The sequence below is a fragment of the Nansenia antarctica genome (assembly GCF_963989245.1).
Source record: "Nansenia antarctica genome assembly, chromosome: 3".
Taxonomy (NCBI): Eukaryota; Metazoa; Chordata; class Actinopteri; order Argentiniformes; family Microstomatidae; genus Nansenia; species Nansenia antarctica.
This window is the reverse complement of record NC_137688.1, coordinates 36,006,236-36,031,020: the sequence shown is the minus strand read 5'-3', so window position 1 is coordinate 36,031,020 and position 24,785 is coordinate 36,006,236. Positions and strand designations below refer to the sequence as shown.

At 43.3% G+C, this 24,785-nt stretch overlaps 1 protein-coding gene across 1 annotated transcript in view; it reads left to right on the top strand.

Annotated features, from left to right (window-relative positions):
- The first annotated feature begins 6,614 nt into the window (after positions 1–6,614).
- The window catches only part of acvr2ab (activin A receptor type 2Ab), a 38,238-nt gene continuing 20,067 nt past the window's right edge, over positions 6,615–24,785 (top strand). Inside the window, exons 1-2 of the mRNA XM_080526783.1 lie at positions 6,615–6,745; positions 21,527–21,734. Coding sequence (XP_080382909.1) covers positions 6,691–6,745; positions 21,527–21,734 — 263 coding nt within the window. The 5' untranslated portion in view covers positions 6,615–6,690. The remainder of the gene's footprint in view (positions 6,746–21,526; positions 21,735–24,785) is intronic.

Genomic DNA, 24,785 nt, shown 5'->3' with positions numbered 1-24,785 from the left:
AGACTACTACAACTACGTTGAACTACGGTGCACTATAGGAAACAGCGTTACTGCCTGCCGCAGTAACACTGTACAACTCCTCCTCCTCCGACTGGCTCGATGTCGGAGTCAGGCTGGAGGATGTTAAATCTTACCTACTGTATATGAGGTCCCAAATGTCTATTGGTCTATGTTTATTTTGTATTTTTATCTATTTTATTTTAGCCTATTATTCAATTGTCACTTTATTTTGTTGTTGTCGTTTTGTGGTCTGAGCTGCTGTAACGCATGAATGTAACACATGTTAGGTAGCCCTCAGGGATCAATAAAGTGCCTATCTATCTATCTATGCTCTACAGTTGACCTTTTACATACGCCCCTGTTATTTCCAACTCAGTGTTTCAGGCGCCTGGTGATGATGTGTTGTTTTTTTTAATATTCCAAAGTGTCAATGAACCTGATCTCATTCCAGGAGTGATGGTTCTTGTAACAGGACACCACTTCAAACAACATGTCTGTCACTCTGTGTGCATGGTTAGACCTTCTGAAACTCAGAGAATGATGAGATAACGATGGATAATTTTACTTACTCTATGTCAGTGGAGAGGTTTGCCAAAGGTCACCTCGACTCATCTTCTCTGTCCATTTCTCGAGAAAAGGACAATGATTTGATTTGACATGTAATGATACAAAAGATATTGAAAACCCCAAAATGCCAAGAGATTTTAGAAATCTGTCAACAAAAACAAGAGTTTCTATGAACTATTTAGGTTTGGCTGTCTCCATACTGTTGATAATGGACATACGTAGAGTCATCACCAATGCTTGTGCTACTGTGATGAAAGTGGCAATGGTCACCCCACTCCCTGCAAGCAATGGCCACTCCCCAAACATCAGCCCGTTCACTCCGCTCCTCCACCTCTGCTGGCCGACTGGCTCCACCGCCCCTACGCGGAGGCGGCAGTCATGCTGCCCCGTCACATCTCTTCCCTATACTGACTCCTCGCTGAACGAGCTTCCCACTGCTGTCAGAACTGCAGAATCAATGCCCATCTTCCGCCAGAGACTGAACACCCATCTCTTCAGACTACACCTTAACTGTCCCTCCTGAGACATCTACTACCCCCTTGTACTGTGTCCCCTGTGTCATAATAAAAAATGACAACGACTGCCAATGGCCCCTGGCCTGAGCATAGATTACTTTTTCCTGCTATAACTGGTGGAAAGATGATTTACTTATAGTCAAATGTATTTGTTGCAAGTCACTTTGGACAAAGGTGTCTGCTAAATTCCAAAAAATTACATGTAAGGTTTCTGCTCAGGGCAAGGCCCTCTATGCTGGAGAGGCATGTGTCTCTCTGTACAGTAAGTAAACACATGATCTGGAGCAGTGTGCTTAGCACTAACTAGCCATCATCATCATCAACGATAAAGCCTAAATCTTTAATGCCCTTAAACAGAGATTTAGTCTGATAGTTTCTTACTGGGATGAGGTGGAAGGTAAATATCTGCACCAATATACCTTTCTTTCCTTCCACTACCCTTGACTCACTTCATCAGAACTGGCCACTGGACTACTAATGTGGAGGAGAGAGAACTGATCCACTTTCCACAGTAATAGGCCTCTGACATTGCCTGTCCTTGTCTACTCCTCTGTGGTCATGGGAAGGAATGAGGACAAGTCCATATGATCATGTGTAAGGCTGTTAGCCTTTGGTCTTGAATGTGCACTAATTCTGCAAAAAATGGTGGCGAGAGGGCTCTTCAGGTAAACCTGACACAATACTGCATAGTCAAGTAGAGGCTTTGGAGGTAAGGAAGGAAGGAAAGATGGAAAGAAGGGAGGGAGAACGAAGTGCAATGTCCAAAAATGCTACATGGGATGCTTGGACCCAACTCTTATGTCACATGGTTAGAGGTAAAGGTAAGGGTTGAGGTTAGAGGTTACAGTTAGGGTTACGGTTAGGATCAGGGTTATGGTTACGGTTAGGGTTACTGGTTGCTGTGTAGAGATACAACCAGCTGATCTGCCTCTATCATCCCCTTCTCTGATGCCATCGAAGTCTGTTAAAACTGCAGTATAATGGACATTTTTTGGGGTTAATTAACTGAGGTAATTCTCACAGGCCATATGCCTCTGAGTGTGTTTAATCCCTAGATTAGATTAGATTCAACTTTATTGTCATTGCAGAGTACTAGACAATGAAGTGCAGTATATAGGCCTGAGACAGTTTGGGAAACTCCCTTTCTTCTCTATCCTTGATCGATGAGATGCAGCTTCAAACATCTTCCCCGAATACACTTCACACTGGAAGAATAATCTCCTGACTCAATCACTAAAGCGGTAGGCCTATATACAGCGATTTTGTCTCGAGACTCCATCAAGGTTGGTATGAGTAGATCGCTGATGGGAGTTTCTGCTCCACTACTTGTAGTGTGCAGCAAGTTTGGTGGTGCACACAGTGCACATTTGCATGTTCAAAAAAAGATGTTTTAATGGGCCCTTAGACGAGATGTCTGTGCATTCCCAATCATTATGGGTAGCATTTATGTTCTGTCCTGATTTATTAGCTAATTTACATCATGCCACAACGTGTTATAAACAGCATTCTGCCACCTTTCTACTGTAGCAACTAAAGTAAGCAGTGGAACTTAAGTTTGGTTGTATACCATTCAGGAAACATTAGGAGGCCTACCTTTCTCCATCTAGTTGGTTATGCACCATCGCCTGCGATTTCTAAAACATCCCAGAGTAATAAATCATCTGAGATAGTTTTGTTTCAACAATAGGAGTCCCCAAATCGGTGAGCCAAACATGTAAAAAAAGTAAAAGTAAAAAAAAAAAAATGCACACCCTGTAGTACTCCCAATATACAGTACTCTAAATACTAGAAAATAGGGCTTGCTCAATGATGTCAGGGAGCCACACGCAGTTCACCTTAATAACAAGAGATGGTACAGTACAGTTGCACAGATCAAATCAGGTGAAATCATAAGGTTGCGTACATAACCACTGTTTCCTGAAGGAGGGAAACCAGATACAACATTGCTACAACATAGCAATGGCTATAGCTATGTCACTAAGGGCGTGCCCCAGGGCTCCATATTAGCGCCAACACTTTTCTGTTTACATAAATGATTTAGCCTGTGTCGTTGGAGACTCAGTCATTTATCTTTATGCCGATGACACTATTCTATACGCCACTGGCCCCTCCCCAGATGCAGTACTCACGCTACTTCAGCCTAGCTTCAACAGTATCCAACAGGCCTAATCCTCCCTACGTATGGGGATGAACACCTCTAAGACCAAGGTCATGTGGTTCGGTAAAACCAGCTCTGTGCCCATTTCATCTCCCCATATCAGAATCATCAGTGGAATGTCTCTAGAGCAGGTTTCCGAATATAAATACCTGGCTGGATAACACACTGTCCTTTTCCTACCATATCAACAAGTTGCAAGCCAAGGTCAAATCAAAAATTGGTTTTCTGTACAGAATGCGCTCTTCCTTCACTCTATCTGCTATACTCACCCTGGTCAAAATGACAATTCTGACACCATCTACCGATCTGCCAACAAAACAACTCTTCAGAAGCTTGATGTGCTCTACCACTCTGCCATACGTTTCGCTACAAATGCCCCATTCAGAGCTCACCACTGCACTTTATACTCCTGTTAATTGGCCATCCTTACACACTCGTCGTGAAATACACTGGTACATGCTAATTTACGAAACTCTCCATGGTCTGTCTCCCCCCTATCTGTGTAGTCTGCTGCAACTGGCACCCGCCGACTACAATACCCGTTCCGCAAACCTCATCCTGCTCAAAATCCCCACATCACAGTCCGTATTAGGTAAATCATCATTTCAGTCTGCCATGCCCACAGACTGGAATAAACTAGAAAAAATTAAAACTGGTCAAACTCACCTCCAAATCAGCCTACAAGAACTCACTCAGACACTTTTAACGACACATGCAATTGCTTCTAAACTAGGACCTGTCCCCTGCTCACCTGCTGTTGTTTGTTAGTTGGTCTGATTTGTCCTTCGCTTGTAACTGTTCCTGTTCTCTGCTCTGTTTTGTTTGTCATGTTTAATGTGTTTTTAACTTTTGTATTTTCTTTTACCCCCTACCCCCTCAAAAGGCTGTGCCTTTTGCCAGGTCGGCATTGTAAATAAGAATCTGTTCTTAATTGTCTTACCTGGTTAAATAAAGGCTCACAAGACCGGCTGAAGACTTGTCAATCACATTCTGTGAAGGCCAATGATGTGCCAGTCTCTAAGGAGGCCCTGCTTGCTCTTTACATTTTGAGTCTGATGGAGCACCCATTGCTAAGTGGGGATGTGGTTGCATCCAGGGAATTTCACCAGTGCCACAGATTATTATTATTTTTTTCAAAAATAGAGAATGTATATTAATATGACAATGTTTGACCAATCAACGGTCTGCACCGTCGCACGTCACACACAGCCTGGCACGAAAGTACCGAAAGTACCCCTCTCGAACTGGAACTAAAAACGGCACGGGTACTATGGCTTGGTACGGCTCGGTTGGCAGTGGAGAAAGCAAAACAAGCCCGGCTCGGGTCGGCCCGGTAGTGGAAAAGTGCCATAAGAGCGGCGTAGTGCCATGCTGTGAACTTCATGGCACCACTAGGTAAACATTTCAACACAAATTAAATTAGATAGTTAGTAAAGTCTGAGTTACTATCTTTGATCACTAACGGGAAAGCGAAAGATGATGTTCATCAGTGAATTCAGCGTTTTAGCTGTATTTTTTTGCACATTTTGACATGACAAGTCAGATTTTGATAATGCAATCCAGCGCCACACCAAAAAAATCCTGTGAAGAACCCTGCAGTTACCAACATCCATTATCAGCTTCATCACCCAACCCAATCAAGTTCATATTCACATTCAGAATCCCTAATCTACAGTCAAAGGATGACTATAACCCCACATACCTGTGGTGTGTACCTGCCTACCTGGGTCCTATTCCTAGAAGGGCGATTAGAGGCAATCCTGGCTAGTTTTTGTAATTAATTAATTAATTAGGTTGGTTGGTTGGTAGGTAGGTAGGTAGGTAGGTAGGTGCTTGAATCCCAATAGAGAGTTGCCTGAAGGAGGCTTTCCTTTCAATCGCGAATATACGTGGAATACCCCCCTGCTGCTCACTGATTACCATGTAAAACACCTTAGGTGCTTACCCTCTTTCCCTTTCAAATTCTGGCATGTATGGAATCTGTTCCACTTGCAATATTACATGCATGCATTTCTAGTGAAACATGTGATGGAGCTGACAACTTCCAACCGTGAAAGAAAGGCACGAAATTCCGTGTAAAATTCCCATGTGCTTCAGCTACAAACGAACTTGCAGCCCTGTTCCCTGATTGGATGTTAATTAACATATTTGGTTGCTGGAGCAATTGTCTCGCTTTCGATTCGATGTGAGTGGATGTCAATCAGGGTTGCAGGCCGGCAGATGGGCGGGGTCTGAGCATGAGGTAAGGAAAAAAAACAAAAACAATCATAGTCTACGCCATCTTGGAACTGGACACTCATTCGCTGCTGAACGGTTGGGGGAAAATGCGGACTTGTCCTGTCCGATTTTAAGACACTCATGAATTGACAGCACAACAGCGGGTTGACGGAGAGACGGTGTAAATGAATTAGCCCTCGGTAGTCGTGTGTTTCACTGCGACAAACCTGCTGAAATCTTTGTCACATTGGAGGAACCTGTACGGTTCTTTGACTTCAAGGAACATATTTTTTACAGACTCTGCTGCCACGGTGTTGACTGCTAACAACCACCAGTTGGGAAATGGAACTTTACATCAAGACAACGTTTTCTATGTGGAATATATTCTAACTGTATACATTGAAACATGCATAATCTGCCCAACTCGACGACAACGAAGACGTAAACATCACAGACGTAAACGTGAAAGCTTTCCCAATCAGTCGATATGTGGAACTCCGTAGCGTTTTAGCTTGCTAGCAGCTAGTTATCATAACAGACTGTTGATGTTTAGCTAGCTTACTTGCAGGCTATGATTCAGAGGCTCACAGTGCATGCTATGGTTCCTAGGGCAATAGCTACCCATAGGTCTAGGGCTTGCTAACTTACAAAGAAAGTATAATACAATGCCACCCGCCAACAATGTTGTCAAAGTGGCGACAGTAAGGTCTACGGGTGGCTGTAGTCGACGCCTGTCTGGGTTTTAGCTGGAAAAGGCAACAAGTCCGTTACGATAGGGTCTGTACGCAAGCACCGTCGGCCGCCTCGTTTTTAATCGTCGTTTTCATCCACATGTTCGCCAGCTATGCTTACCTGACTTGAACTCTTCTTGGCTTAACAGCAAGAGACAACGAGAGTCAAACGGTCAAAATGATTCAAACTAGTTTGCGTTTGTCTTCGCACACAACAGGAATCGACGGCCGCCCCTGATTGTGACCTGTTGGGATTTCTTTCATCAACATTTTTGACACAATTTTCCAGAACGGAGCTGGTGTGGGTCTCTAGTGTCTAACCGTCAACTGGAAACTCCGTGTTAATCCCACATTATGTTGACATTAATACCTGGCTAGCCACATTGCTAGTTTTTTTTTTCTTCTTCTTCTTCCCTTCAACAGTCGTCGAGGTGGAGGTGCAAGCCTTTGCATCTTTGTGATTTTCCTCGAGGAGAAAAAAGGATTGTATTTGATTTGGAAAATGGGAGCCGCTACCAAACTGGCATTTGCCGTGTTTCTCATCTCGTGTTCCTCAGGTGGGTGTGGATGTTTAAACAGCTGTCTGGCTTTGTCTGCCTGGCTGTGCACCTGTGGTGGAAAGCTGCACCGTAGTGGAATTGCAGGCGTGCGTCTCACCACTGCGGTGTTAAGCGCAGATGTATTCTTCGTGTAGCCTAGTTTGGTTATGTTTTTAAATACTATTCTTACTAAATCATGTGGAGGTTAGTTTCGAATAAGTTCGAGTGTTTTTACAAAATCTATACTGACACATTACACTATGTATCACAGCAGGTCCAATGTTGACCTTAGTCGATGCTCTTTTCAGGGGGGCTGAAGTCACGTGGATGCCTGGTATTTACTCAGTGTAACTTACATTGTAAGATAACTGATGTTATCTGAAGTGGCAAGCACTTTACTTATAGTCTATTTGCACCATGATAGCCTCATTGAGAGTTGACTTTCCTAGTTCAGGGGTGGAAACCAGTTTGAAATGAGTGACTTCTTGCCACACGTCAAACCAATCAAATGCCTATGCCTTCATCGACTAGATTGTACAACTCTGGCTTCAGAGTTTCTTCCATTGTCTAAAATGTTGCACGCTAGCAAAAACGCAAAATAGTCCTACCCCGGACTGAAAAGAGGACGCACACAACACCAAGCAATCGTGGGGGTGGGTGCTTCGATGTAACAGCCAATGAAATGGCAAGATCATTCACACAGCCGGTTCAATCCGAGTCAGATTGGCTAATCTAAAATTATCCAGTGTGAGAACGTGAGGCTAGCATCATGGTAACTGTTCCATGTGGCACTAAATTAACAGTTTTATAGATCAAACCATCAATGAATACTAGGATAGATCAGCAGTTGGATACATTGTCTGGCGGATCTCATCTGCATCACTGCCATGACGAATGCATTTTTCTGACTTGGCTAGAGCTAAAAGGTTCATTCCATAATCAATAGACAAAAGGTGTGGTTTGAAACAGATATAAAATAAGTGTTTCTGCAACATTGTTTTGTATAAATATAGACTAGTTTAATTCCTGAGAAAGAAGCTAATAAACTCAAAGTTGTTATTTTGTGGGATTTCATATAATGTTCAAATTCAAAGCCAAGACCAACGAACCAAGACCAACGAACCCTCCAGTTCTCTCATTAGAAGATTAGAGAGAAAGAAAAAGATGTCAGAGCAATCTGAAATCTGAATGCCCCAAGAGACTATTTTGAAATAATACAGGAGTGCAAACTGCCCTGATAATACTATATGCTTTTGGAAGATGCTGTAACAGTTAGTCAGTCATGGTATTCCCTTCAAGCCTAGATGAGACCAGTAATGGTCATACATGTGTGTTGTCATTGAATTAGACACATGCTCTGGTGTTCCTGCCCATATACAGATGAATCATAGCAATTCAAGCACAGTAATTCTACCATTTTGGTATTACTGTCATGTGTATGAAGGCACAGATTTCAAAGAAATAAGATCATTCCAACATTGTTTCAACAACCGGGCCTGCACTCAGCTTGAATGCTTTAAGAGCTGAACACTTACTGTTCACTCTGCTATTTGGGATTTGTATCACCCATAAGATAATGAACTAGTAATACAACATATTACACCAAGTCTTGAAGCACAGTGCTTAGTAGTGCCAATATTTTGAATATCAGTATGGTAGCACTGCTTTAATAGCTTACTCCTCAAGCGATGTGCAAGCCTGACCAGAATTGCTAATTTTTTCTTACTCTGGTCATATCCTAAATTAGGCCTACATCTGTGTCACTAAAATGGGCAATTCTATGCACAAGTGGAATTTCAGGAATGGAAAGAGGAGGCGAATAGAATAGGAAGCTATGCATGGCCTAGTCACTCAGGGAATACTATAATTGTGCATGCGCAAGTGTGTAACCACACTGTCAACCACTATGATTCTGAACTGGGACAAAGGTCCATAAAAACATTGATCCCATTTAAAACAAGGTTAAAGAGGTTACACAGCCATATGCTGAGGGTAAAGTAGTTAGCCCAGCAAATCCTCTGCACAACATTTGTAATGACTCCTGTTTGCTTAACTAAAGCCACTGTTCTTTACTCATAGTAGTAGTCATCATACTGCTCTGAATTGATAAGCTAGGCCTACATCTTAGATAAACAACAACGCCTGTTATGCCGGTTCACATGCCTTTCAAATGAAACCACACTCCACCACAGTTTTGTTGTTGTGAAGAAAGTAACTAAAGATTTCATGTAGGCCAACACAAATATTAGCCTTTCACTTTATCCCTCGAAGACATTATGGTCTCTGTTGTTCTACGTGAGACTGAACTTCATGTCCGCTGTAAATGGATTGGTTGAGGTGGGTTGTTTCCTGTGTGGATAACAAACCGTGCAAATACTGATGCTGTCCTGCCCATTCCTTTACGGCTTTGCATCGGGTTCAGGTTACCTGCCTTGCACTCTAGAGTCTCTCTCTAGTCTCCATGGAAGGCCCTGGAGGCCCTGTAAGCTCAGGCATTCCATTCCATGTCAGTGTCAAGAGCATGCTCCCACCCATACCAGTGTTCACGCTGTCACTCTTAACCAGCAGCCCACATCACAGACGATGATGAAGCCAGACAGATGTAGAGCCCTTCACCCCCCACCCCTTCTCTCTCCGACCAGAGAGCGGATGGCTCAGCTCCACTGTAGCATCTTACTTTTGAATAGCACAGTAAAAAGGGGACATTCCATTTGATTGATCACACTGCACGGATTGCGATCGATGGTCACAAAAATGTACTACAAATGGAACTCAAATAATAGAGTGCACAGAGATCTTACTTTACACACACAGCCCCTGGACCAACAATGTACGGTACATTCTAAGTTATGTGTATGTAAAAGTAAACAGCTAGTCATGAATTCACAGAACACAGGAGAGAGGGACAGACAGACAACTTGACAAGAGGTATTGGGGCAGAGTTACTCCACAGGTATCTAGGCAACATTGGTGACCAAAGGAATTCAGAAAAGCTTGATTTGAAGAACAACTGCAACTGTTCTTAGAGCAGATCTGCAAATGTATTTTCTGTAGCCCGTTCAGTGGACCGAGGATTCTGTTCCCATTGGACATTGCCAGCCCCATTATGACATGCACTTCCTGTCTACATTACAACCAACAGAATGTGTTGCCTCAGGGAGCATAGTGACCAAAGTCATCAAACCCTCCTAGGGACTAAACCATATCCAGTGTATTTATTCAGACTTTCACACACTCCGGTGGAGGAAGCCGCCGTCCTCTGAGTGCTAGCCACAGTAGCTCATTAATGGTATACTGACAGATGGATTATGCTGCCTGAAATTCCCCATCACTGAAAACCTCTCAGCTCTCTCTTGCACAGCAGCCTTTCTCAGCATCATTTCTTTCACTTTCTACCCACAAACTATCCGTGTCATTCTTTTCGGTCGTGCTGAGATGTTTTCATTCCTTGCTTGCTGTCACTTGCTGTTTCTTCTTTGTCTCTCAAAAGCACAACGGGATGTCTGTTTGGAAGATGCACTCCAGCTAGGTTGATTTGTTTCCATTATTGTACACTCAATGGTAAGCTAGGGACCAATTGCCAGTCATAAATAGGTGTTTAAGTACTAGGCAAACGCGATTCCAACTGATGTGTGAAACAGGCCACAGGGGCAAGTGCTTTAAGCTTTCATTAGGCCCACATATTCCAAGAGCAACTTTACAAAAGAAATGGTCTTTTCTAGAATCATAATAATAATAGGCTAATAATAACTTGGTTTTATATAGCGCCTTTCACAAACCCAAGGACGCTTTACAGATTTTACAGTCAAAAAGTCAGACAGACAGAACAGAAAAAAAACAAAAATGCCTTGTAAGAGATTGCTAGGCCTATACCCTTCCTTCATGAGTTCTAGCCTAAGACGATGTACTTTTATACATTTTGAAGGACATCTTACAGGAGTTTTAACCTCGCCCTAGCCTACTACTTTGCATTGAACTCTTTTACGATTTCATGTGAGTAGGCCTCTGTAGTCATTGCATCCTTGTCAATTTGCTGGTTATCAGTGTTGATTTCCTTCTCTAGTTGTAATGCTCAATGAATTTAATGATTAAATCCTTTTTCTTTTGCGTGGTAGAATTACATATTTTTATGATTAAAAAAATAAGCTTTGAATCATGTCTGCTTTATCCCTTCCGGCCCGAAATTGTGTTCATCACTGTATTATTCTCAAGATAGTTCCAGACAATTTAGCAAGCGGGTCAGCAGCCCCCACTGGTGAAGATAATGAGCTGTTTAAAATGTTCTTTCCTGTAGAATAAACTGTAAGAATGTACACTATGCACAAGCTGGCTGTAGCCTATTAGGATGCCAGCCGTGGAATGTGGGTCCTGCGTGAACAGTACTGTACTGTAGATGGTTCATTGGGAGCCTGTATGCTCACTGCTCAGCCTTGGCGTAAGCAACTGGCCATCAGCAGTATAATTGAAGTGGAGGCCGATGGGCTGTCGGACATTCCAGTGAGGATTAAAGGATTGGATTCTGTTGCTGAGTTTGGTGGTTTTAATGCCTGTATGGAAAGACTGCAGCCTTTGTGACCGGCTAACCCACCCCACTACCCCCTGTCACGGCTGAATCTGATCAAGCTAAATGCAATTCTCCTCTCCCTAAGCCTATACCTGGCATCAGTCGACATGAGAGGTTGTTGTGTTGGTTACAGGATGTTTGCGAAGCAATGCCCGAACTCTCTACTCGAGTCTTCAGCTTTGTTAGTTAGGTTACAATAAACACACTTTGGGAGCGTTTATCACAGTCTGCAGAGTCTCCTTCCTTGTTTGGAAACTTTGGAAGTCATTGTCATGTATTATAGACAGTCATAATGGGCTATATGCTGCATGTTATTTAGCCATAAAGATGAGGCTTGGTGATTTGTAAAGGCCAGCATCTCTCAATCTGTCACAGACTAGTTACAATAAGGCATTAGCGCATTAGCCTATACCAGAGCAGTAGGCCAGATGAGAGTAACAGTAACAACAGTAACTGTACATTATATAACAGTTATTTCATTCTGGGAAGCTGCATAGGGGGTCCTGTGTGTGTTGCAAGGTGCACCTGATTCTGCCCTGAAATCTCAACTCATTGAACTCATTGCTCAGTAATGCAAGCTTGCTGATAGTCAGTGGCAACCCAACACTGCAACAGTTCCATCCACCCGGCTCCCTCACAGCACAGAGCAGCAGGCTCAGTGATTTTCCGTTGGCCGTTGATGGTAAAACAGGGCAATATTCAGTGAGTGAATATGAATGATGATTGCTGTGTTGTAGGTAGAATTGTAATCATCAGAACGGATCAGGGGATTGTTTGAAACCGGATAATGATGTGCCCTCCCACTTGAACTTGGGTATTTTTTGTTTGATAGTTTTTCATTTTTATTTGATCATTTTCACCGGCGTTTGAGGTCAGTTTTCACACAGTGTGTTGCTCCCTGTAGTGCTCTTGTGTAGAACAGAATAGGCCCCTGGCCAGCACTTAACACAGTGGTGATTTCATATCAAGTAAACCGTCTTTGGATTGATTCATCCGAACAATAAATACACAACTATTCCCACTCACTTCTTGTGTCTAACTTAACTAACTACCCCAGACTTATGAGGCTTGCATTTCTCACTGTACACATGGACTGCACTTAAATGGACTGCACTTATATAGCGCCTTTATCCAAAGCGCTTTACAACGGCCTCTCATTCACCCATTCACACACACATTCACACACCAATGGTGGCAAGCTACCATGCAAGGCGCCGGCCCGCTCACTGGGAGCAATTTGGGGTTCAGTGTCTTGCCCAAGGACACTTCGACATGTGGCCAGGCGGGGCTCGAACCGCCGATCTGCCAACTTTGCGATCATACACTGAACATATTGGGAAGTAATGGAAATTAGGTAAATCATTGAGTGTAACTAAATAGCTTATGACCTAGAGGTCAAACAACTGTCAGCAGAGGGACCCCCCTCTCTACAACCTAGTTCTCTCGCTGGTTGTTGGTGATGTAATACGAGTCCACGCTACTCCACATAGAGCGAAACAATTAATAATAACTGTCTGACGTCGGCGCTACACTCCAAGAGTTTGGATTTGAAATCAATTACCACGCAGCTAAATTAGAAATTCTCAGTCTCTGACACATTCACAGAGAGTGTTCCTGTTTATGGGGGTTTTCTTAATTATGCTGAGCATTCTTCGGTCATTCACTGCGGAAGTCTTCTTTGGCCTACCAGCCTGTTTGCGGTTGCTGAGCTCATCAGTGCTTTCTTTTGTAAATGAATGATTTTGACAAGCCACGGTTTTGGGTGGTCTATGCATAAAAGTAATAATGTAATGTAGGCCTAATGTAATTTCGGAATGGTGAAACCAATATGTATACAAATACCATCACATAAAAGTTGAGAATCTCTACTTTAATCTAATAGTAACCGTTAACCTAAAACAAACATTTGGATTGTAGAGTCAAAAGAAGAAAACATGCTTCACTGTCCCTTTACTTACCTAGGGCAAGGCTTATTTAAACTGGACCAATACACGCCTTCTGTAAAGAGTTTGAATCTCCAACATGTCTTGGAAGTGGAGGAAAACATGTATAATTATGTAATTACTATTAGTGCTGACTCAGGATCGGAGTGTTTCTCTAGCTGTAAGTATGTATCAGCAACAGCCTTAACCACCTGCTGTGTAGGGCCTTCCCTGCAGCTGACTTTAATTGGCCCAATTTTGTAGTTTGGCAGAATCAAACACGCCATTCTTCAGGCAGCACTGACAAGCGTGCTCCTGCTGGTATCCACTGCATGGTTTGTGGGAATAGATGAGAGGTCACCGCTGACTTTAAGACGAATACAGGATCATACATTCAGGAAGGATCTCCAGATACTACTGGACATGCTAATCATGCCGCTGAAGCCCTGATGTATTCAGCTATCCACCGGCCTTAGCCTTTTCCTTTCTTTTCAATCCTCTCATTCAGGGGATCTCTAATCATTAAAACAGAGGGCAATCCCAAGGTTTGGCCATTTCACTGTGAAGATTGGGATTTTGGTGGCGTCAGTGATGTGGGAACCGTCCAGAGGCAAATTAATTATTGTTGTTGATATACAATACAACAATACTCATTCTAAGAATGATATCAGGCTAACTATTACGGTTACAGCATTGAGATGAGTAAAAGCTGCTAATGATAAAGATTGTTGTTTGTGGAGGTCATACACTCAGTTGATTAGGATTTGTTAAACTTTATTTATTAGGCCTTCTGCTGTTGTAGCCCATCTGCGTCAAGGTTTGATGTGTTGTGCATTCTGAGATGCTTTTCTGCTCACCACAACTGTAGAGAGTGGTTATCTGAGTTACCGTAGCCTTTCTGTCAGCTCGAACCAGTCTGGACAGTATATAACAGTTGACCTCTGTTGACCTCTCTCATCAACAAGGCGAGTAAACTCTAGAGACTGTTGTGTGTGAAAATACCAGGAGATCAGCAGATTTAGAAATACTCAAAGCAGCCCTGTCTGGCACCAACAATCATGCCACAGTCAAAAATTGATTGATGGGAACATTACCTGAAGCTGCTGGCCCGTATCTGCAGGAATTTATGCATTGCACTGCTGCCACAAGATTGGCTGATTAGATAATTGCGTGAATGAGAAGGTGTACAGGTGTTCCTAATAAAGTCTCAGGTGAGGTGTTGATTCGCCTGTAAGGAAATAAACCTTAGCAAACCAGCTCGCCCAAGCCAGAATGGGTCATAGGTCAAACAGGGGCCTCTGTCTGTCTGTCTGTCTATAGTCTTTGGTATGACTTGGCCAGGGACCAAACCCCCAGACCTTCCGATCTCAGGGAGGACGCTAACCACAAGACCACTCAGTCAAGTCATAGGTTCACCTGTACTGAAACCGTAGTGTGGTGAACTGTAAACTTTGCATTGTGTACAATAACTCTCACAAATCAATAAGCGATCATTCACTGTGATGAATTGTAACTCGTCTGATAGCCCTGCGGACTCCCACATAACCCAGTGTCACTGAGCCAATGTAACAACACCAGGCGTAACTTTAAACTCTAGCCTACTTCTTGCAATTGACAACTCCATCGGCATGATCAACTGCTGCCTCTGCCTGACCAAGTCTTCAATGATTTGGTTTGTTTGTACACACATCAGTTCAGCAGGCCCCATGTCGTCTATAGAAATGTACCGAAATGTACAGAGTTCTGCTCCACATTGGCTGACAAAGGCAGGAGTAGGGGTGTAACGGATCACCTAACTCACGGATCGGATCGTGTCACGGTTTCTGAGTCACGGATCGGATCATTTTTCAGATCAACACAAAACATTTTTTTTTTAATAAAACCTGCTTTTTCCTTGAATTCAGTAAAAACACCACTTTTATTGTGTGAAACCAAAAAAACAACGTTCAAGATGTCAAAACTGGTATATAACATAGTGTACACTCAAACATTACATATTATACTGAAATACACATTCAACTTAAATTATAGTGCAATAGGAGAGAGGGAAGCGCCTGGTTGCAGCAGTGAATCACTAGTGGGCTCTTTCAAGCAGACGACTAAACAAGTTTCATGCCACTTTTAACTAAATAATAAAGTGAAACCTCCCTTTTAACATGGTATGAAAAAAATGCCTGCATTATCAGAAGTTGTGGAGCTGCCTTTTTCGTGTCTCCCGTCAACACACCAGGGTGATGTCGCGTCAAATGTGTGGCCATGCTCGACGTATTGCCTCCCTCATACGACTTTCTTGTTGCACAATGCACCGTACACCGTAACTTTTTTATCGACCCTTCAATCATGTTTGCCTTCCTCGGTCCCATCATATCGCCAGTGCTGCTTAGTTATTTACTAGTTGGGCTACTTCTAGTTTTCCTCAGACGATGCTGCCTCTCATCATATAGCCAGTGCTGCTTAGTTATTTACTAGATATAGTTTCCCTCAGATGATGTTGCCTCTCATCATTTTGCCAGTGCTGCTTAGTTTATCACAGTCTCTCCCTCAAGTGATACTGTCTCTCTCTGTGAAGTTGCTCTGGCCTTAGTCTTGTGCCAGGCCAGCTCTTTAAGCACTGTGACCCTCTGGCTCCGACTCACACGATCACCTTCTCCCAGCATCACCTTTGGCTGCTGGTCAAAGAGTGAGTTTGCAGCACTACTGGCAGGGGAGAGGGGTACGCTTTGGTGAATGTGCCAAGTCCAGACTCTACTACTCTACAAGTATAGTCCACCAGTCAGTGAGCGCATGCAACGGGGCCATGTCAGTCCAGGCAGTCACATCACTGAATTGCTTTTAAGTGAGTGGAGAGGTCATCTGGTGGCCAATGTTCACTTAGTTTACCTCAGTTTACACCACAACCAAGGCTTGCTTTAGCTTAGATGTATTTTCTGTGGTGCAGTGTGGCCTGTGTTGAGACATCGTCCTACGTCGTGTTAGGTTGTCTTAACGCTAATTCCTTGAAATCTCACCAGTTGAATGAAGGGTGCAGGTTTGCTCTTTGTCTCTTTGAGGAATGTTTTTGTATATCTAAAAGCCTAGTCTCTGTGTTGATTTGACTAACCACAACCAGCCCAGATTGTGGGGCAGATATGGTTCTCCCAGGCTATGTTTTGCAAATCATTGGGACTTCTTGTTAGGCCTATATTGCCTGTCACTGGATTAAACTAATTTGATGGGATTAGAATGATGATCTTCCATTTAAAACACACCACATACATCTGTTCAGTTTGAGGGTAATAATTGTTTGCTTTCATAGGGTTACCGTGCCTTCGTTGTAATGGCTGTTCAGTGCTCGTTAGCTTCAAGTTATGGACCCGTCATAAAATAACATGGGTAATCAAATAAATGTAATATGAAATATCAGCAAACACATAATACCCATATTAGAATCTAGAACCAAGAATCTTCATTGTTTGGCCATGGTTTAGCACAACAACGAAATCCCCCTTATATTTAATCCAGAAAGGCTCAACCATAAATAATCAGCTACCCCAATTAATAGTCATTTATGAACGCTTCGAGGTCTTTTCAGAACTGCGTCACCCTTGTAGTTTTCAAACCTTTTTGGAATGTGTATGAACAATGAGCTGTCTTGTAGCCTATCTTGCTATCTTCCTTTGGTGCGTGGGTGGAAACATGTTCTCAAGGCATCATACCTGCTTTGCATAACCATTGTATAGGTGCCAGAACATCACTCTGTCACTCTTTCCAGTTTGCTGCTCCCACTGACTGGAATGAGTTGCAAAAGACAGTAACACCTTCATCTCTTTCAAAAACTCTAAACTGTAACTCTAACCTCCCCCTGGTCCCTACTGTCTTTATATATAACAGTATATATACTGTTTTATATACAGTATATATTATAATGTTGTATTTGTTAGGATGATTTGACCTTTGTTGTTTTCTCTACTCATGTTTTATATTGTATACTGTGTTGTACTGACTTGCCTCTGTTTTGCCTCTTGGCCAGGTCGTCATTGCAAATGAGAATCGGTCGTTCTCAATTGACCATAAATAAAATGAAGTAAAAAGAACATACTCAACAGGGTGGCATGACTCAACGGGGGTGGGGTGGGGTGGGGGGTAGTGGGTTGGGTTACGCATTATTGAGAAAGAATACGACAATATCTCTAATTGTGGATAGGCTGTATAACATGTAGGCTAGGCTATGCAACCGATCACCACAAGCTTCATTGCCTATTAGCTTAGACAACAGCTTAGACCGCTCCGTTTAGAGGAAAGCATAAATGCCCTTCGATATTCTATTATAGAGTCATTTTGCGGCCAGTTGGCCACAGTCCAGTGACGTTGCATAATGCTGATGGAGAACAGTTTTGAGTTAATCCCCATGTAAGAATTTGTCTGTTTCTGCTGAGCCTGAGTTAGGCATCAATAATTAGGTGTGATAAAAAAAATAAAAAAGAGCTCTGTCATCAAACCTATAATATGCCATTTAGCTGACACTTTTATCCAAAGTGACTTACATTGCAGTGAGTGCATACATTTTTCTGTGGTCCCAGCGGAAATCAAACCACCCAACCTAAGCGTTGTTACCGCCATACTCTACCATCTGATCCACAGAGGACCACCACCTATAGTAGCCTACCTATGCTGCTAGGCATATAGCATGTAGAGGCCGCCCTGTGTGTGAAATTCTACCAGCACCCTCACCTGTCGGTCTCTACTGGACTGTGTCACTTTAAGGGCCGGTTTCACAGACAAGGTCCTAAATAATCACCAGCCTAGTCCTGGATTAAATCACACTTTCAATGTAAAATCTCCATTGAAGATTCTTTTTAGTCTAGGATTAGACCTAAACCTTGTCTGTGAAACCGGTCTTTAGTGTTCTCCACAGTCCCCTGAAAATGTCAATGTGTCTCACAGTTTCGAAAAACAAACTGTCAGTTACGGATAAGGCTATGGTTTACAATGTCCATTAAATGGTGGTATGACAGGTGCTTACCAAAGAAAGGTTGGATTACCATAAAATGAACTCCAGGGAAAATATCCCAGTCTGACAGACAGCAGCTGAACTGCGCACTACTCACATTTCCTGCGATTAGACTTGATGTCATGATAAAATTGTGTGGGGATCCCAGCGATCTGACAAGTAAAGGTAATTATCTGATTGTCATCATAGCCTGTGACACGGATTTGCATGTTTATCAACCATAGCGGCAGGGGCAATATGTTGAGGGAATAGGCTACTACAAAGTATTTTAGGGGGGCATGGTTAGGAGGGTGGGGGGAGAGAGAACAGATAACACTGACACTGACGTGCATGTTTGAACAGTGATTAAAATGTGCTTAACGGACAGGATCATTTCGTTATCTGTGCCCTTTTGTAATTCATAAATCATCGAAGTGACATTTCATTGCATACTGTCACCTTAACTGAACTTACGGGGGGTTTGATCAGCAGCCAGAATGATTGTAGCCTACTGTACTGGCCAGGAGTGATTAATGGTGTGGTTCTGAAATGCAACCGTTAATTGTATTAAGTGAATAGAGCAACATTTAATCTTATCTATTGTGGTACTGAGGTTAAAGGTCATAGGCGTAGGCCAATGCTCGGTTGCACACAGCAGCAGGGGGACAGAGTGGGGAAGCAGGAGAAATGTTTTAGCGGTATCTTGTACCCACGCGTGAGACGCGCCCTAGGGACTACAGAATGTACCGTGAGGATTTTTCATCCAGACAGTAGTCATCATTTTAGGTTATTTTGGGATAGAGTAAAATCAGTCGACAGGTATTGTTTTGAATTATCAACATCTTTTCCACAAATACATGGTTGGCAATGTGGGAGTTAAGAAAATATTCAACTACTTAACCTGTGTATTTGGGATGGAATTATGTTATGTTAGGCTAATGTTAGGATGTTCCAGATGCCACCCAAATAGAGAGGGTGTGTAGCAAAAAGTTGCACAAAAGTGCCCAGGTGCACCATGTCACAGATTGATTTGAACCCATGGTTGATGTGAGCTCTATTCACATACAGCATACTGGCACAGAGAGCCGCCCTGTATCTGACTGTTGGCTCTGAGGAGGGGAGAGGAGAATTCATTTATTTTGTCAGGTCTTATATCCTATGTTTTAATATGTTACTGTTGTTTTATCTTGACTGAGTACTAGTTTTTATTTGATTAAAGTGTTTTTATAGTTGTAAGTCACTTTGGACAAAGGCGTCTGCTAAATGTAGCGTAAATGTAAAAGCAGAGGAGAAGAGAGGCTGGACTCCCACACACATCAGCCCTGGCCTGGCCTGCAGTGATGTTTTAGTCCTAGGCGCCAACCCCGAGTAAGATACCGAGAGAGGCTGGCTGCCAGGGGGATATGACCTGGGCACGGCACATTGGAGCTGAGGCTCGCTGCCAGAGCTGTTCGTAGCGCCACAGCGAGAACCCAGGGCAAGTAGGGATCTGGTCTGGTCAGTCTGACTGAGGCCAAGGCTGGGGAGAGAGGGGCAGGGCTGGGAGTCAGGTTCCAAGGATGGCTCTCATCTCCAGGATCAGCTGGAGAGATGAAACGAGAATGGAGGATTCCTCGAGGGGCGAATTGTGGTTAAGAGCAGGCGAAAGTTAGAGGGTGGTAATAGTGCTCTCCCTGTTATCTCCAACTCTTTGTTTCACATGGGGCAGCCAACGGGTAGAAGAAGATGTTTATTTTTATTTTTATTTTAATGAAGTTGTTTTTGTGCCACATATAGTTGTCTTTTAAATGTCCTATTCATTAAGATGGGGCAGGGAGAACAGAAAGTATATTGTGATGGAGAGCAGCAAATTTGTGTAATGTCTTTCCTGTTTGTGTTCCAAGGAGGTGAAATTGAGATCACTCCAGAGGAGGGGAGACCCTGTGACATACCAGCGTTATGTCCAGAGGGTGTACTTGTACATCAAGTACATCAAGCCGCCTCACGCTACGGAAACAGGAGATAGGCTCCTGCCCTAAGGGCCGTTACTTAGGCTCGGGAACCATCGGTTCTCAAGGCTACTTACTAGAGGAGGGAGACCTTTGTTGCACAGAATGCAGGAGGATCTCCTGAACAGGCATGACTGTGTTTCATGTCAAAGAGGCCCCTAAAGACTGATTTCATCCACTCTGAGCAGCAGCGATTGTATCCCCCTATAACCGCTCCACTGGGCCTCAGAGATCTGGTGCACAACAAAGAATTAAATAATTGCTGGACCTTGCCCTGTGTGTGCAATTCACTGTGAGGCGATTCCCAACCACACCAGTAGGCAAGGCTCTTGGGATGTAGGTCAGAGGAGTTGTGGAGTGTGTGTGAGGATATGTGTTTTGGTGTGATATGGGCATTGGTGTGTGTGTGTGTGAGGATTGTTTTTGCAGGCAGGGCAGTAAGATAAAAAGTGCAGGTGAGGTCGAGTCCTGGCCTCAGTAAGGTTTCTCCCTCAATGCCGGCTGTTGTTTACCTTGTTTAAAATAACTCTGCTGCAGCCTGACCCTGGCCATAACCGTTTACTTGTTCAGCTTTTTTTATTTTTTATTATATCCAACCCTGACATATTCAGTGTGTTTAAAAAAACAAACATGATAGCTAAATTTAGCCTGTTACCCTACAGCCATACATCCATCCATTTGACATCTGAGAAGGCACACATTTAGTTGCCGCCTGTGCATTTGTCCTTGTATTTTGTTCTTTTAAAGGTAGACTCTGTGGGATATGACATCACACTTGTGAAAACAGAATAACATTCATCAAAGATATCGTAGTGAACAAGAGCATCTGGTCGTTCCATTGCCCTCTGACATAAGATGGCGGAGGAGCACATGCGTCCATCGCATTCGACTATGGTGTAATATTTTCTTCCCTTCTGAAATGTCTTTTGTTTGGATTTGGATTTTTAACCCAGTTTCTGAGTCTGGCAGCATCTCCCTGCTCATTTTACCGTGATGTCATACCTACCTTTAAGCTGTTTTAAAAGGTTAGTTAAAGGTCATTGACAGTCAAGTCAGTCCTATGTAACACTTTACAGTGTCTACACTAATGCTTGGTTCACTGAGAATCCCTGCTTTAACCTCATGGTAATTGTTATTTACTGTATTGTGGGGCGGCAGGTAGCCTAGAGGCCGGCCAGGAATCAGTAGGTCGCTGGTTCCATCCCCACCCCAGGAGGGAGCTTGGTTGGGTGACTGGACGCTTGTTGGCATCATATCTAACCCTATCTAAATAACACGTTGTTTGTTTGTGTTTTTGTTTTACTGTCGCCGTCACTTCAAATGTTGAATTCTCCCTTGTGTCTTCTCCTACTCTAGGTGCGATCCTGGGTCGCTCGGAGACGCAGGAGTGTGTTTACTACAACTCCAGTTGGGAGAAGGAGCGCACCAACCGCAGCGGCATCGAGCCTTGCTATGGCGACAAGGACAAGCGGCTCCACTGTTTCGCCACATGGAAAAACATCTCTGGTACTATCGAGATTGTCAAGCAAGGCTGCTGGCTGGACGACGTCAACTGCTACGACAGGTAAGATGCCCTCTGTGGGTTCTCTTCTCTTTCATCAAACAAGTATTAATCTGTGTTCTAACCTCTGATCAGGTGCTTTAACGAGGTCTCGAGTTAATAGTTGATGAGAGTATCACAGGCTCCAGGAGTGTACCTTCTGTGCCGGTCGCTGAGATTTATGAAAATGTTCTGGTTAATGAGTTGTTATAATGTGTTCACCGCCCTTGCCAATAGCACCATAATAACAGTTTTACAAGGGAAAACTAATTCACCAGAAAAAAAGGTGTAGGTGCAAGTAAATGTCATTTCTTGATACAGAACTGAATACTGTACAGTCAATACAATCTCTGAGCTACCAACAAAATCAGGCCACAGGGCTACCCAGACACTGCACACCTACCTCACTCTTTTTATTTTATTTTATTAGGCTATTCAGTGTTTTATTATTGCTAGCCTATATTCTATTCTATTGTTGATTGTTGTCGACTGTTGTTGAGCGAGGACCAAGATCCCAAAGCATTTCACTAAATGACGGCTGTGTGCCTACTAGGGGTGCAACGGTTCTCGGTTTTTTTACGGACGGTACGGTTTGCGTTCCACGGCTCAATTCACTAGTGAACCGTGACGGTTTTCGGTTTATGCTGCGATTTGGCTGCGTTCGTAAATTAGCTCTGAGAGCGCCGCAACAGTTTGAGGAAGCCCCGGATTCCTACAAGTCTGCGGTGTGGGGTCATTTCGCTTTTCCCGTTGAATACGACAATAAGGGGGGGGAAACAGTGGACAGAAATATTACTGTCTGCAAGCTCTGCTTAAAGCGTGTGCCATATGCAAATGGTTGCACCTCTAACATGAACCAGCATATTCGCCGCTACCACTCAACGATAACACTGACTGGGAGCAGGAAAGCCAGTCAGGCAGCGTCAGTGAGCAGACAGCAGTCTCTCTCTGATGCGTTCGGACAGACGTACACTACCACTTCAGAGAAACACAAAAAAATAACCAATGCAGTGGGGATGTTCATTGCAAAGGATTTGCAGCCCTTTTCGGTGGTTGGAGATTTGGGTTTTCGAAATCTGATAAAAACTCTCGAGCCCCGTTACAGTGTCCCCTCCCGTACATCATTCAGCACCAAAATAATCCCCGGTATTTACCAAACAACGCGCAGAGGCATTGAAGACGATTTGGCAAAAACACAGAGCTTTGCACTGACTACGGAGGGTTGGACCTCCCGGGCAACGGAGAGTTACCTCACTGTCACGGTCCACTACATGTCACCGGATTGGGAGATGAAGAGCGCAGTACTGCAAACTCGTCCACTATACGAAAGCCATACCAGCGCGCACCTGGCAGAGGAACTAACAAATGCAGTGACTGAGTGGAAGTTGGAGAGGCCAAACATAACAATTCCCGTAACAACAGACAACGCAGCAAATATCGTAAATGCGATCCATGAAGCTGGTGGACTGGGGCCACAGATCGGCTGCTTTGCGCACGTCGTAAATCTCGCCGCCAAGAAGGCAGTGGCAATAACCCCGGTGTCCCGCCTCCTGGGTAAGATCAGACATGCAGTCACTTTCTTCCACAAAAGCACCACAGCCCACCATATTCTGACAATATGTTAGATATGTTAGACTTACCAAAACACAAATTAATCCACGAAGTCGCAACTCGTTGGAATACAACACATGACATGTTGAAACGCTATGTGGAAAGTGTTACTTTTGTAGTGTGAATTTGTTTTCCTCCTGTTTGTATACGGGCTACCAGCTGTCAAGGCTAAAGTGCACTTTTACTTTCGAAAGTGTTTATTTATTTTTGGACATTTGAAAGTGTTTTTTGTTTATATACAATTATATATACATTATATACATAACATATACATGTGTATGTTAAAGTTCCATATTATGTATAAGCAAAATAAAGTAAAGTAACAGTTTGTAAATAAATAGTAGCATTTGTTTCTGAACCGAACCGTACCGAAAACCGTGACCCAAAATACCGAACCGTACCGAACCGTGGGCCAACTGAACCGTTGCACCCCTAGTGCCTACATGACAAATACAATTTGATTTGATCTGAAACAGTACACCTTTACACAGTAGGCCCATGTTGATGCAAACACGTTTGTTTATCTGTCCTGTCCTGAAGCGGTGATATAACAGTGCTTGAGTACTGTATCATTTCTGTAATCTGATATTTATGACGCAAGCCTCATGGCGTTCTTCATGCCCAAACATTAGACCTGAATGAGCACATTACAACTCTGAGCTACTGAACTGAAATGTGAAGCATTTGTGTGACTGAGAAGGCATACAGGACAGGCCTAGACATTTTTACCTCTCATCCAGTTTGATGACCCTACCAGTTACAGTGGAGGCAGATGTGGTGGGAAGAACAGATTTTAGCGTTGTCTTGTAGGCCTGGATTAGAATGATTTGGACACCTTACTTGCCATCTGTTGGTTGGTAGTCCTGTTTCTTGGCCATGCTAGAACGGACATAAACTGGCTGTAGACAACGCCTCCTCCGGCTGGCTCGATCGGGGTGATCAGAGTCAAGCTGGGGGATGTTATATCATACTGGACTGTTCTTACTGTATATAATGTTCCATAATGTTCAGATGTCTATTTTATTTTATTCTATTATTGTATTGTCACTTTATTTTGTTGTTGTTTTTTGTGCTGTGAGCTGCTGTAACGCCTTAAATTCCCCTCAGGGATCAACAAAGTACCTCTATCCATCTCTATCTATCTATCTAAACGGTCATGTTGTCAGGACATTCAGTATGAGCAAGAGCATGAGCCATTTGATCGTGAATTTCTGGTAGCTTTCTAGCATGGGCAGATAGTGACAGCCCCGTTGGTTTTTATTAATACTCTCCTTTTGTACCACGGCTGATTTAGCACATCTCCGGGAGAGAATTATACCGTAGAGCTATGTTTATGGGCTGTCATTTTAGTATTTTTACTACAACCCTTGTCACATTTGTTATGTCATCCAGTGAAGATGTAGTCTTCCTCCCAAGGGAGCCTGGTTCATTGGCAGGCTGCCATTGCTCTGTTTCTTACAGTAA